The 13,936-nt window shown below is 31.0% G+C and overlaps 1 protein-coding gene and 2 long non-coding RNA genes across 3 annotated transcripts in view; 2 read left to right on the forward strand and 1 right to left on the reverse strand.

Moving 5' to 3' along the window:
- LOC107463861 (probable LRR receptor-like serine/threonine-protein kinase At1g05700) overlaps positions 1 to 13,936 on the reverse strand; it is a 27,173-nt gene that overhangs the window by 4,753 nt on the left and 8,484 nt on the right. The window contains 6 exon segments of the mRNA XM_052253923.1: positions 224 to 304; positions 2,467 to 2,553; positions 4,288 to 4,359; positions 4,461 to 4,532; positions 4,688 to 4,823; positions 5,949 to 6,439. Of these exon segments, the coding sequence (XP_052109883.1) occupies positions 224 to 304; positions 2,467 to 2,553; positions 4,288 to 4,359; positions 4,461 to 4,532; positions 4,688 to 4,823; positions 5,949 to 6,439 (939 nt within the window).
- On the forward strand, positions 1,236 to 3,650 carry LOC107464031 (uncharacterized). The gene is made up of 4 exons (XR_002367900.2): positions 1,236 to 1,586; positions 2,264 to 2,669; positions 2,837 to 2,926; positions 3,025 to 3,650. It is a non-coding gene; the product is annotated as an uncharacterized LOC107464031 (long non-coding RNA).
- LOC110275424 (uncharacterized) lies at positions 7,999 to 12,424 on the forward strand. The gene is made up of 4 exons (XR_002367892.2): positions 7,999 to 8,200; positions 10,250 to 10,512; positions 10,833 to 11,007; positions 11,668 to 12,424. It is a non-coding gene; the product is annotated as an uncharacterized LOC110275424 (long non-coding RNA).

The raw sequence follows: 13,936 nt of genomic DNA on the forward strand, positions 1-13,936 counted from the left end.
ACAAATTTTAATATTATAGTATAAAATTACATTTTTTTAAATTTTAATTTAATAAACAGAAACATATAAATAATTATATCTCAAATAATATAACTATAGGTTTCGTGACAAATTAATATATTTGTTTATATTATTGATATTTACATGCATGTATAGTCCATCGCCATGTATAGCAGCATTGGGAAAATGTTGAACCAGAGATTCAGAAAATATGAAAACGAACCTTAATTGCAAACTTGCATCTGCAACCTTCTTTCGGAGAGCCTTAGGAATTAAACCCGAAAGGTTGTTTCCTGTCAAATTACTGCACATATAATGAAATATTATATGTAATTTTAAAAGCCAGCAAATCGATCTGAAATATTAAATTTATATATATTTTTTTATATAAGAACCTACTCCTAAGTTCCAAAGACACAAGTTAGAAGATGACTATGTGTGATGGTAGCTATTGCCAATAATCAAATTGCTACGAAACGAAGCTATATATGAAATTTATTTTCCATTTTTAGTGTTTTTTTAGTATCAATTTTCTTTATCATAAAAATGAATTATTTCAACAAGTTAAGCTAGCTGTTAGGTACAATAATTTATATCTAACGCATTTTCTCATATAGGATTCTTTTAAATTTGAAGCACATGAATGATTACAGATATAGGATATTTCTCTCTGATTATTTTGTGTTGATTTTTTTTTAATTATGTTTTGATCTCTAAAATTGAACTGTAGATTTTTTTGGCATAAAAACTCTCTACTACTGTATTATAAATTATTTATTTTAAAAACTTAAACTATTTATATTTAATAGAAATATATAAATAATTATATCTTACATTTTTTTACTTTCCTAATAATATGTAAAATTAATGTATTTTAAAATCATGATTATTATTATCTTGATTATCCACTAATATTGACAGAATTCGTTATCAAAATACTTGATATCATAGTTATCAGACCCGACTCAATCCGGTCGGTTCAACCGAAATCCAGTCACTCGGTTACTTAACCGGGTCGAATCACACGTTGAACCGGAAATATAATTGATCCGGAAAAATTCGGTTTATCCGGTCGGGTTTTAATGAAAACCGGCGACTCAAACGGGTTATTTGATCCGGTCCGGGTGGTACAAATTTTTTTTTATTTGTATGCTAAAACGACGTCGTTCTAATATCTCCTCCTTTTTCATTGAAATGAAACCCTAGGCTATCCCCCCTTCCCCCATTGCCTCATATCTCTGATCTCCCTAATGGCAGTAATGTAGTATCTCTTGAGTCTTGAGAGTTGAGTGAGTGGCTGAGACTCTGAGTTCATCAATCAGCCTCATCAGTCACCGCCGAAGTCACCAGTCACCGCCGATACCCCCCTCAGCCAACCTCGTCTCTCCGTCACCCTCGTCGTCACTCTCCGCGGCGTCGTTCCTTCTCCCGGCCGTCACTGCTTCTCCCCTCACCTCGTCGTGTTCGTTGCTATATTGGTCGTTTGTGGGTTGTGCTTCTTGTGCTTCTACTTCACTGCTTTTGCTTCTGTCCTTTCTCGGCGCCTCACCTGGTCGTCAAAAAGCTCAGAGCTTGTGCTCCCTCAGGTCAGTGCCTCTGCTATTGACCTATTGACTATTGTTATGGAATCTGTTGATATATTAGTTAAAATTGTTCTTCAATTGTAGAATTGTATTGTTACGGGTTGCTGAATGGTATTAGTTAAAATCTGTTCTTGAATTGGTATATTAGTTAAGATCTGGTTGATATATTAGTTTAATTTGTTCTTGAATTTTAGTTAAAATTGTTCTTGAATTGTATTGTTGCTGGTTGCTGGTTGGTATTAGTTAAAATCTGTTCTTGAATTGGTATATTAGTTAAAATCTGGTTGATATATTGGTTAAATTTGTTCTTGAATTTTAGTTAAAATTGTTCTTGAATTGTATTATTGCTGGTTGCTGGTTAGTATATTAGTTAAAATCTGTTGTAATGTTGCTGGTTAAAATCTGTTGAATTGTTGCTGGTTGCTGTATTCTCCCTGTTGCTGTTGCTGGTTGCTGTGTTGGTAATTTAGTATATAGTTTTTTAGTTGCTGGTTGCTGCTAATTGCTATTGTATTTTACTGTGGTTTTTTTAGAGCTGTTGTTGTTTATTGTTGATTTGTTTAGAGTTGCTGTTAGTTGAATCAGGGAACTTTGGTGAAATGGTAGTGGTTGTTGTGTTTCTTAAAAACTGATTTAAGCAAATCCTTTGTTGATGAAAATATTTTTGGTTTCTTTGCTAGAATTTTAAATATGGCTTCATCTCAAACACCATCAGAAATGCCACCATCTCATGAACAAGCATCATCAGCAACTCCTACCCCTGATCTTACCACTAAAAGAGTTTATAATAATAGAGGAAAGACTGATCCAGCTTGGAGTCATTGTAAACAAATTGTGGAAAAAACAGGGAAAATTACTATGATGTGCATATATTGTGACAAACCTGTTAGGGGAGGTGGGATTAATCGATTTAAGTATCACTTGGCTGGAAAAGAAGGAGATGTTGAGAAGTGCAAAAAGGTTCCACCTGCTGTTGCTCATCAATTTGGGCAAAATATTGAAGAATTTATGAATAAGAAAAGGAAAACTCAAGAAAATTATGCAGAAAGTTATGGAGCATGTGATGATATTGAGGCTATAACAAAGGTATCTTCTATATTATTTATCTAATTTTAAAAAGCATTGTTCATTAAAATTTAATCTTTAGTTTAGTAATTACATAACTTGATAACATAGGAATCAAATGAGAAAGCAAAGTTATGATCCAATTTGTTTTGATACATTTGATGACCATTCGGATTGGATATTGGAAGATTCATCGCCGTTTTTAACTGCTGAAGAGGTTGATGCTCTACAAAATGATTTGACAAATATGTCCATTCAACCAACTTTGGATGATCTTGGTAAATTCTTCAATTGCTTGAATATTTTAATTGTCAGTTACTATTACGAATTATTCTTGATATTGATTTCATGATTTGTCAAAAATACACAAATGTAGATCAATTAAATTTGGAAGATGACCAAGATAATGATGGACCAAGTAACAATGCTATGGAAGATATGGATACAAATCAAAATGAAGAAAATGTTGATCAAGCTCCTAATTTACCCTGTGAAGATGTTGATGTGGACTTTGGGCTCACCCCTTGGACTTGATTTAATGATTGTGTTATCTTTAACTTGCTCTTGTTGATTTAAATTGAGAACATATTTTATACTAGAAACAAGTTTATTAACTCTTCTTTTAGATTATTAGTTATGTTTAAGACTTGATATTTGATTATTAATGTTTGTAAGACTCACATTTTAAGTTTTAAGACATTATTTTAATTTTATTAATATAATTTTATATTTTTTTAGTTATGACCGAGTTAATCGGGTGAATTAGTGACCCACCGGTTGAACCAGTGATCCGGTAATCCGGTCATATGACCGGATTGATTACCGGTTCGGTTCTGATAACTATGCTTGATATCATCATGTGTTGAACATTCTTTTTCTTTTTGTGAGGACTAAGTCTAATTTTTGGGTGTCTCTTTGCACTCATTGTACCACAACTCTAATCAGATTTTTAGGGTCATTGAGAGGTAGAGAGTATAGCCACCAAAGTGAGGGAGAAGAGGAAAAATAGAATTTTTGTTTTTATGCAAAGCAGTAAATTTCAAATAGTAGTTTCTTATTTGTTCACCATTGGATCGGCTTCTTGAAATTTAAACTGCGTGTTTCTCTCATCTTATTCTTTATTCTGGACGGTAAAGATGTTGATTGAAGATCTGCAGTGGGAGAAATTGGAAACGAACAGCAATTATGCTTTTTTTTGGATATTTTTCATGCATCTTCTTTCTTCTCATTTATAAGTTTTGGTACTTTAGTGTTTTGACTGGTTATATGCATTATTTATGTTTTGTTTGAGACTCTCTTGTACCTCATTTGATTATAGTAGAACTATTTTATTGGTCTTGATGATTCGTAATTTTTACCTCTCATAATTGGAGATTTTTCACATTAAAATTTCGGTATTTTTATTATTGTTTTACTTGCTATGTTTGCTTATTTACAGTTGCTACCATATTGTGTTGTGAATGTTTTTATATTATTCTTGTAGTTGGATATTTGTATTATTTCTGCCGCAACTAGACTCTTTTATCATAGTGGTCGGTTTTAATTTAAAGAATATTATTAATTGATTGTTAATATAAAAGCATAATCACCATAAAACTGGCAAAGTTAAATAAAAAATTAAGATTTTAGTTGAACTTACAGAACTTTTAACTTTGACAGATCTCCCAAAAATTCAGGCAGAGATCCTTCCAACTCGTTATTAGATAAATCCCTGAAACATGAACACATAAATTTATTGGTAAAAATAAGTGGCATACTTCAACTTATTAACACAACATTAATCAGCCACGATTATAGGTTATCACTGCTTACAAGTATTCTAGTTCCGTGAGACATGAGAATGATGAATTTATCTTCCCTCTCAGTTTGCTTGAGCTCAGATTCCTATATTATAATTCATAATATAATTCGGCAACCAACCCATACATTTAAGTTGAAATAAATTGCAAGATAAAAATGAACATGACGATGATGATGGTGCATACAATCAAGCAATGGCTTAATTAATTTGACATTAATATTAGCTTATTAGTACTTACAATGACGTGATCCTTGGATTGGTTTGATAGTTGCAAGTGAGACCCTCCCATGCAAATTGATCTGGAAGACATGGATCTCCTTGCCAACTTAACCTAGATATCTGGTACGCACTTTTGATGTCCTTCATACCACCAACTAATAATAAACACAATTCACCATCCTAATTAATTAAGTTAAACAATTTCTTAAACCTTCCTTAAAACCCAAGTTATAAATTATTTAGTTTAGTTTTACAAAAATGTTATTCGTACACTAAAATCAGCCACTAATATATTTATATATAAATATATGTGTGGTTTAATTTATTTTTAATGCGTATTTATATTTCAATATGTATTTTATACTAGTAGTTAATTTTAGTAGCTGATTTTGATGTATATATAATATAGTTATTAATTTTAATATATTAATAGTGTAAAATATTTTATAGCCCAACTAGTCATTTAATTATATTTGTTCTTTACTTCCTTTAAATGACTATTCACGCGATTAATATATAAAATAATTATTTTTAGTGATGTAACATTATGTAATTGAATATACATAAAAAATTTATTTTACAATGTCAATAAGTGTATTAGAATTAAATTTATATACATAAATTAATGTATTGTTTAACATGCTCATCCAAATATTCATTTATTCTAACCTCAGAAAAAGTAAAAGTCATTTAAAAATTTTAAATGAATGTGTTAATTAAAATAATTCTACCCCATAGTTTATATAGACTTTTATTTATATATGAAAAAATATAATTAACATGGAAGAATTTATACTTTTTGTTCATCAATATGATATACCAAAATTTAACCACTAAAATAACTCACATATTTATCTATAAAAACCTAAAACATTTAATATTAATGTAACAATTATATTATGTATATACTAAAATCAATTAGCAATATAAAATAAAATAAATATTAAAAAATTATTAAAATTTATTATTTTTTATCATCACTTAATTATTAATATAATTTTTTATTTTAATTTTTTTAATTTAATAATTCAACAACATATTTCATGTCATACTTTTAAACATTAATAATTAGTTCATTGTCAAAACTAATAAATTTTGATATCTCTAATATTTCTCAATAACATATATATTAAAATACAAAATATATACTATAAATAAATTAAATATATAATAACTAATTTTAATAGTTAATTTTAGTGTGTAAATATAATTTTTGTTATCACAATAGTTACCAAATAATAAAAGAAAAAAACAACAAATTAAAATAATTACATACATACCATCTCTTGGGTCAGTTGGAGAATCGATTTGCGTGATCAACTTATAGACCTCAAAGGCGTTGAGGATAGGAGGAGCTTCCGATCCTAACGCTGCACTAATACTAAAAGTAGCACTAACTTGTGCTGTGTATGAAGAACCAACAGTAACTGGTTTCAGGTATTCAAGAACCAAGGGTTGTGAGTGTATGCTTTGCGAATTAAGGGCTATGTTAATTAATCTTTTTCTCCCAGCCGTGAGTTTCTGAATTTCCCCAAAGTGGAAGTACACATAATACTCTGTAGCGTCATCAAGCTCTATTAACAAAGTGGAGAGGCCCAATTCTAAGGGATGCGACATATTCAGTGATTGCGCAGCAGTTTTCATTACTTGGGATGGTAACTTATAAGCATCAACATCAATGGCCGTCGAGTTATCATCTAATACCAAGCTTCGCCAAGTATCTACGTCACGATCATACCTCCAAATCCGGTCATAAACATCATCTCTGTACCTAATAATAATAACAAGTCCTGTTAGTTTCTATAGTTATAGGAATTTGTGGTTAAGTTTTTATCATTTAAAGTTTTTTATAGTTCTTTAGATTATTTTTAAGGGAAAGTATGAGGAGACAATAGAATATTTGTATAATGTGTACAATAGAGGTTTAGAGAGTATTAGAGATATAATCATTACTGTTATTTTTTTCTATTAGCTGAAACTTTTGAGATGAGTGGTATTATAACATAGTATTAAATCTTTAGATCTAGATAATATAAGAGATGTTTATTTCATAACTCATAGCCATTGTACACATTGTACAAATAAGCCATTATCTTTCTAACAGGACTCTATTTTTAATTTTATAATTTAACTTTATCGTATTAAAAATATTAAAATTAATAAAAAAATTCAAATTAAAAGTACCTACACTACTAAATTCCTAAATCTAAATGTTTTCTTTTATTTTATTCGATTAATTCTAATTTTTTGATATAACTAGATCTTAACTACAGAAATTAAAATAATATAAACTCAATTGAAAGTTTTTAAAATATAGAGATTTAATTATAAATTTAATAAAATTATAAAAATCAATTGATTAATTTAACTTAATAATAATAATTTTTGATGCACAATAAATATGAAGTAAATTTATGTGTTTATCTAATTACGTAATTTTATAAAATAAAATAAATATTTTTTGTAATTTTATTAGATAATCAATAAGGTACTAACCAACAAGTATTTTTAAATTATACATCATACTAATTAATTTTATTAATTAGTGATTATTTAAATTTTATTTTTTAAAAAATACAAAATTAATAATTATTAATTACATGTTAAATTTTAATTTGGCTCCTGAAATTTAGTACGATACTTAAAATAACTCCCACAATTTCGTTAAAACCCTCAAATTTGTAATTGTGGCTCCGTCTTGCCCCTGCGATAATCTCTGTCACCAAAATGCTTATCTGACGCAATTGCATGACACGGTGGATACTACTTAAACAACAGTGCATTGATTTCGCACCCAAACCCTTTGGAAACAATGTCGTTTCAGTTTTTTGTGGGTTAAAACTCTCTTTTTTTCCACTACGACAATCATAAGTTACAAAATATCAAGAAAATCCTTACACTACGTGGTTTCCAAAGGGTTTAGGCGCGAAACTAATGCACCGTCGTTTAAGTAATGTCCATCATGTCATGTAATTGCGCTAAATCAGCATTTTAGTGACGGAGATGATAACAGGGGCAAACTTGAGTCACAATTGTAAATTTGAGGGTTTTAATCAAGGTTCTGAAAATTGGACCGGACTGACCGGTTCAACCATGAACCGGCAATGCAAGTGGTCCGGTCCTTCTCCAATAACGGCTGGAGAGAAAACTACCGGAAAATCGGTGAACCGGTCAAAAATCGGCCGGTTGAGCCGGACCGATGATCGGCCGGTTACTCTAAAACGACGCCGTTTTTTAATTGGTTTTAAAAAGAATTGAACCCGACCCGGACCCACTCATGAACCACCCCCTCCCTTCTTCCCCCATTCATTCATCTCAGTCTCACTCCACTCGTGAACGGTAAACCCTAGCCCTCTGAAGCAAAGGAATAAGTACCCTAGCCCAGTAGCCCTCCATCGTCGCCGCGGTTCTCAGGTCGTCAGCGCCACCGCTGTCGCCAGGTCCTCAGTATCGTCGCTTCTTCCTCTTCCCCGTGTCCGGAATCCAGTCACTCGGTAGATCCTCTTCGTCTTCGCTGGCCTCTCGAACCCAGGTGAGTGACTCCTCATCTTCATCTTCTCTGAACTTCTTCTTCAATTTTTGTTCCATAATTCTTCAATTCATCTTGGGTCTTGGCTTGAAGTTTGGTTCTTCAGTTCTTCTTCTTCGGTCTTCAGTCTTCGTTCTTCGGTCTTCTTTGTATGTATAGTTTTGATTGCTGTGGAAATTTGTATGTATGGATTGGTTACTAATGCAGGAAACTTACTCTGTTATGTCATTTGTATCAACCAAAGTCCAGAACATCTAATACAGTAATTGTTACTCTGTTTTAGTGTTTTGTAATTGGCTAATTGATCGATGGCTCTGATAGTGTTTTACTAGTTTACCAGTTGCAGATGGCTCCTAATTTGTTTGTTGTAATATTGTTGAATGTTGTAGGTTATTTTAATTGTGTTTCATATTTGTTTTTAATTGTGTTGTGGCTCATGCTTTAGGTTAAGAACATGGTTAATTATTGTGTTGTGGCTCCTGTTTTTAATTGCTAATGGCTCCTAACTTGTTATTTTTCATTATGTTATGGCTGTTTTTAATTTCATATCTGTTTTTAATTGTGTTGTGACTCCTGCTTTAGGTTAAGAACATGGTTAATCTGCATATATATATCATTATTATCACAATTCACAACTATGATTATCTCATATATAAACTTGATTTCTCCATCTTCTTCTCAATTGTTTTTATGTGTTAGTTGCATGATGATACAGTATTACATAGGTACGGATTTTGTCCTACAATAGCATTTTTAGATTAAAATAAATTATTAATATTAGATCAAGAATTAAGATTATTTTTAAACTTGTGATTCTAATTTACTGATTATTGATTTTGAATGTTATGATTATTGATTAGTGATGTGTTGTTGAGTTATTGTGTAATCTTAATGGAATCTCCTCTTTCTCTTGAATTCTGGAAACAACATCATGGGTTTGCTTAACCTAAGGCTCAATTATAATGCTGCTTATACTGCTATTCACTCTCTTTTCTCTTTCAACAATCACTCATCTATCACAATTTCTTCTTATCAGTTCAATTGTTTCCTCATTTCATTTCATGTAATCATATATTCATGTTCTTTTTCTCTTTCATAATTAGTTACTCTTTAATTTTTATTCATTGAAAAAATAATTTGTCTATTTAATTTAGTTTCATTTCTGTCTTGCTCACTACAAGAAAAATACCCATTCAGCCACACTTTTTTTAGGCTACATTTGAAAAGCGTAGCCTATTCATAGAATAGGCTACGCTTTTTCCCGTGTTGCCTTTTTATAAGAGAAAAGGATACACAAATGCGGCATCATTTAAAAAGCGTAGCCTTGGGTATTATAGAAATCACTTATAAAGCGTAGCCGTAGGTTGATATCAATAGGTTCACTTTTCGTATCAAAAGAGACGCTTTTAAAGAGTAGCCTATTTGTTAAGTTTTGGGTGCATTTTAAAAGTGATGCCTAATGTATCTAGAGCAAAAAACTTAACACTTAGTAAATTTTTTCATTTTTTTCCTGAAAGCAAACTGATGAGTTACTAGTTACTAGCTCGTACATTTTTTATGTTTCAGTAATATTTAATATACTTTGTAAGACATCACGTGGTCAATTATCTTGTCTCTAATTTTAGTCTAATTTATAAAACTTATTTTTTAAATTAAATATTTAATATTTAAAATTCATTTTTTAATAATTTTAAATTAAATATTAATTTTTTATTTTTAATAAATTAAGCACTAAATTTTAGATATTATAACAATCACCAACATTATATAGCGAGGAATGATATATACAACATTTTTTTGTACATCTCTCTTCTATACCACCTACTTTTGGTATTAAAAACATTCGATAACAAGTAAGATAATATAAAAGGATTGTATGTAAAAAAAAAGTATTAAAAAAGAAGAATTTGTAAATGATGAAAAAAAAGGTTAAACTTAATCCTTAAAGGACCAGTTTTCCAGTGTAAAAAAAAGAACCAGTTTGAAAAACATAAAACTAGTAGCTCAAATGGATTTGTATTGAGTTTTTTTTTCCTTTCAAATTTTGTATAGGATGAATTACATACACTCACCTTCATCCTCGTAAAACCCTCTCACTCTCGCCATTCAGAGTCGTCTCCTCCCATTCACGGCTCACCTGCACGTATCCACATTGACCGTCGTCACTCCTCTTCGCCATCGCTTGCACTGATTGAAGCTGTGCCGCCCTCACCATCATCGCTGTGCAGCCCTCACCATCGTTGCTGCGCCGCTCTCACCATCGTCATCTCCGTGCTTCTCATCATCGTCTTTGCTGTGCTCACATCATTGAATAGGTATGTATTGATTTCTATTTGCTTCTGAAATTGATCAGTGGCTTAGGGTTCCTATTTTAGGGGTTTTAATTTGGGGCTTTTAATCTCTCAAAATATGGGTTTGTGAACTGTAATTTGATAACATGCATGCTGTTGTTGATGAAGATGTGTGGTATTTACTGTGATTTAATATACAGCTTGTCTATTTTCTCTGTATTTTTGTTTCTGAGACTGAATCCAAATGCAGCGTTAATAAGCTTTTGTTTCTGTGATTTCTCAATGAATAAGTTGGCTTCCGTTTTTCTGTTTTTAGCTTCCTGTTTCTAACAGAGTTCTTGCAGTTTGAACGGTTTCTTGGTTAGCCAGAAACAGAACTGGTGTGAAGAATGTAAAGAATGAAAGAGGACAAGGAGTAGAGAAGTAGAAGACGAAGAAGAAAGGTGAGCTGAATGAGCTATAACATTTGCACTCATTGACTCCATTGACGCCACCGCAGCAAGTAATCCGTTGTAGCAGGTAACTCTTATGCGCATTCTCTTTTTCTTTTTTCTGTAGCCTATGATTGGATTCAACAATGGAGCTTCTCTTTATATTATTTCACTTTTGCGATTACGTTTCTCTATGTTTGAACTTTGAAGTGAAAGTGCAAAATCTCTTTAGGACTCGCTATTCAAATTTATAATGTGTTTCATTGCTTGCTTCAGTGTGTAATTTCATGATTTAACTTTTTTCTATATTCAATAGGTGAACGGTGAGCATTTAGGACCAGAATGATTGAATGTTGGTTGTTGATTAATAAATTACTGTTTGAATTTGCATTGTAATAAATAATTGAGTTCATATTTAAACAGCCTAATTACAGAATATTAGGCTTTAATGAAGCTTTTTCGCCAATGAGGTTTTCTTTTCTAGGATTTATGAGGAAAGTTCATTTTGAAAATTAAGCTTATTTTGTTTGGTACACAAGTTAATAATAGATTTACTTGGGATTTGATTACTCATCCATTTGGTCAGTTAATTTGTTGCATTTCATTCTAATTTTTGAAATGGCGAAAATATGCACGTGCTGCATTCTATGATTCTCTGCACTATGTACTTATTTCTTCTTGTTTTCCAATTGAATATTTTCTGGAAAGTTTTCTCTGCTTTCATCATAATTCATAATTGTTGGTTTAGTGTTGGTCTTTGATTGTCGGAGCATTTTGAGGACTTGCTCATTGAAGAAGCAAATTGATGCTGAAGCTCATGCTGTTCATGTTTGACTTGCAGAGCTTAGTTTGGTTGCTTCCTTCAAAAGGCATGTGACGTGAGCACAAGTTTAAAAACGGTGTGATAACATACCATGTGAAATAGAAAGTTCTAGACATAATTAGGCACAAGAGAAAAACTACAGCAAACATTTTTTAGGGCCCTTGTCATATCAAAGATATCATGCACCATTGAAACAAAACACATGTAGGCTATAGGGGCCATAAGCCTGCCTTTCAAAACCTTTGGAGAATAGAGATTATCTTATAGCTGTGATGCTTCCGTCCAACTAAATGCACTAAAGTATGCAAGAAGTGGACAGATTCCACATGAAGTGATAATTAAGATAGTTTCTTCAGAAAGAATCCACAACTATTCCAAAACACACCATAAAAGCTGTGGCACGGGTAGTGATAAGCACACTAGTGCTTGTTTTATTTTTCAACCACTTATTTACCTCTTTCATTGCAAAGACTTTTGTTGATTAAACGATTCATTTTATAGCTAAGTCAATGGAGATAGACTATTAAATTAAATATTTTTAGTGTCATGAACCAAGAAGAAGTTGGATGATGAATTGATGATGGATACATATTATATTGAACAACATTTCAAATCTTTATTGTCTTTATGTAGAAATGGAGCAGTATGATCTGCAAAGACAAAGAAAGGATATGAAAAACAAAGGAAGAAATGTTGTGTGGTCAATTGCAATGGATAAGTGTCTGATTGAAGCCTTGGCTTTTTAAATTAAGATTTAAAACTTAAATTTTAACATATATTTTATACTGATCATTAATTTTAGTGGCTGATTTTAGTGACTTAACATAATCGTATCAATTTATAATGCTATTTTATACAAAGATATCAACATGAGAGTATTCAATGTATAATACTATTTGGGTTCAAATTTAAATATGGTGGTGACTTTTACACCAAGCAATGCAAAAGGAAAAACACTATTCGCCTAATTAATTTTTATTCAAAAAAAAAAATGTCGGTGTGGAAGCTATAGTTCCAGCAGCTTCAATGTATATTATGATGATAGTGGAAAAAGAAAATTATCATGTGCTCGTTATTGGAATATGAAATTATATCCTCTTTCTGTAGAGCAAATAAAGAAGTTTTAAATTAAAATAATTATTTTAAGTAAAATATGATCATTTTTATTTTACGATAATAATATTAATAGTAGTTTCTAAAACTAAAAAACCGGGTGTTGTAATTTAAATTTAATCATTATAATTAATGTATTAATTCTAGTGTATGTAAAACAATTTATGCACATGTATAAGATATTAAAATTATAATCTTCTAACTAAGGTGCACGAACTGGGGTAGGTTAATGATGATTATTGTGGGTCACCTTGTTCTTCATAATATTAGTACTAATATATTATAATAATAATTTAATTATTCTGTTTGTCTTCAATTAGTTGTTTCTGAATTGTGACTTCAACTCTTTAGAATATTTTATCACTTGAGAAATTATACTATGTTATAGTTGATGTTCTGAAGAAAAAACCAGAGTATGGACTCTATTTGATTTGTGCATTACTTCAAAACTTGTTGATTTTTTCTACTTTGGATTCTTCTTCCTTTTTCCTTGTGAGATTCATGCTTTGGATTTGAATTTTGGGCTGTTATCAGATTGCTTGAGAATAGATACTCTACAAATTAAAATTTTTTTAATCCAACTGTTTGATCATTTTCTTGTTCCAGATTTGAGCTACAATAGTCAATAGGTTATTGAATTTAGAATGATAAGTAATGCCATTCAAATAAGTTTAATAAATATCTCATAAAGTAGTTTCACCTTCTTTAATTTCTCGTCTCTGGATGCCAATATTAATTACTTTTTCACCTTCATTTGGGCCTTACACACACACAATCCCATGCCATTTGTGGACTCCCTAATTGACCCCTTTCCCGACGCCCATGAGTCACCCCCTACCCTGCTGCTTCTATAGTTATAATTAACCCCTTCCCCTAATCTGCTTTTATAGGCAGAATTTTAATTCCACTTTACATCTATTCTATCCTTTTCTTTTTTGGGTGCTCTCTCTATCATTTGGATTTGCTTCCTTTTGCTGCAATTCCTTTTGTATTTTATTTAATTTTTCCCCCTTAAAATTCTCCTTTTATTCTTGTTGCTTTTGGACATAAAATTATTATGAAAAACCACTTGAGATGTGTG

Source organism: Arachis duranensis, chromosome 9 (genome assembly GCF_000817695.3).
Source record: "Arachis duranensis cultivar V14167 chromosome 9, aradu.V14167.gnm2.J7QH, whole genome shotgun sequence".
NCBI lineage: Eukaryota > Viridiplantae > Streptophyta > Magnoliopsida > Fabales > Fabaceae > Arachis > Arachis duranensis.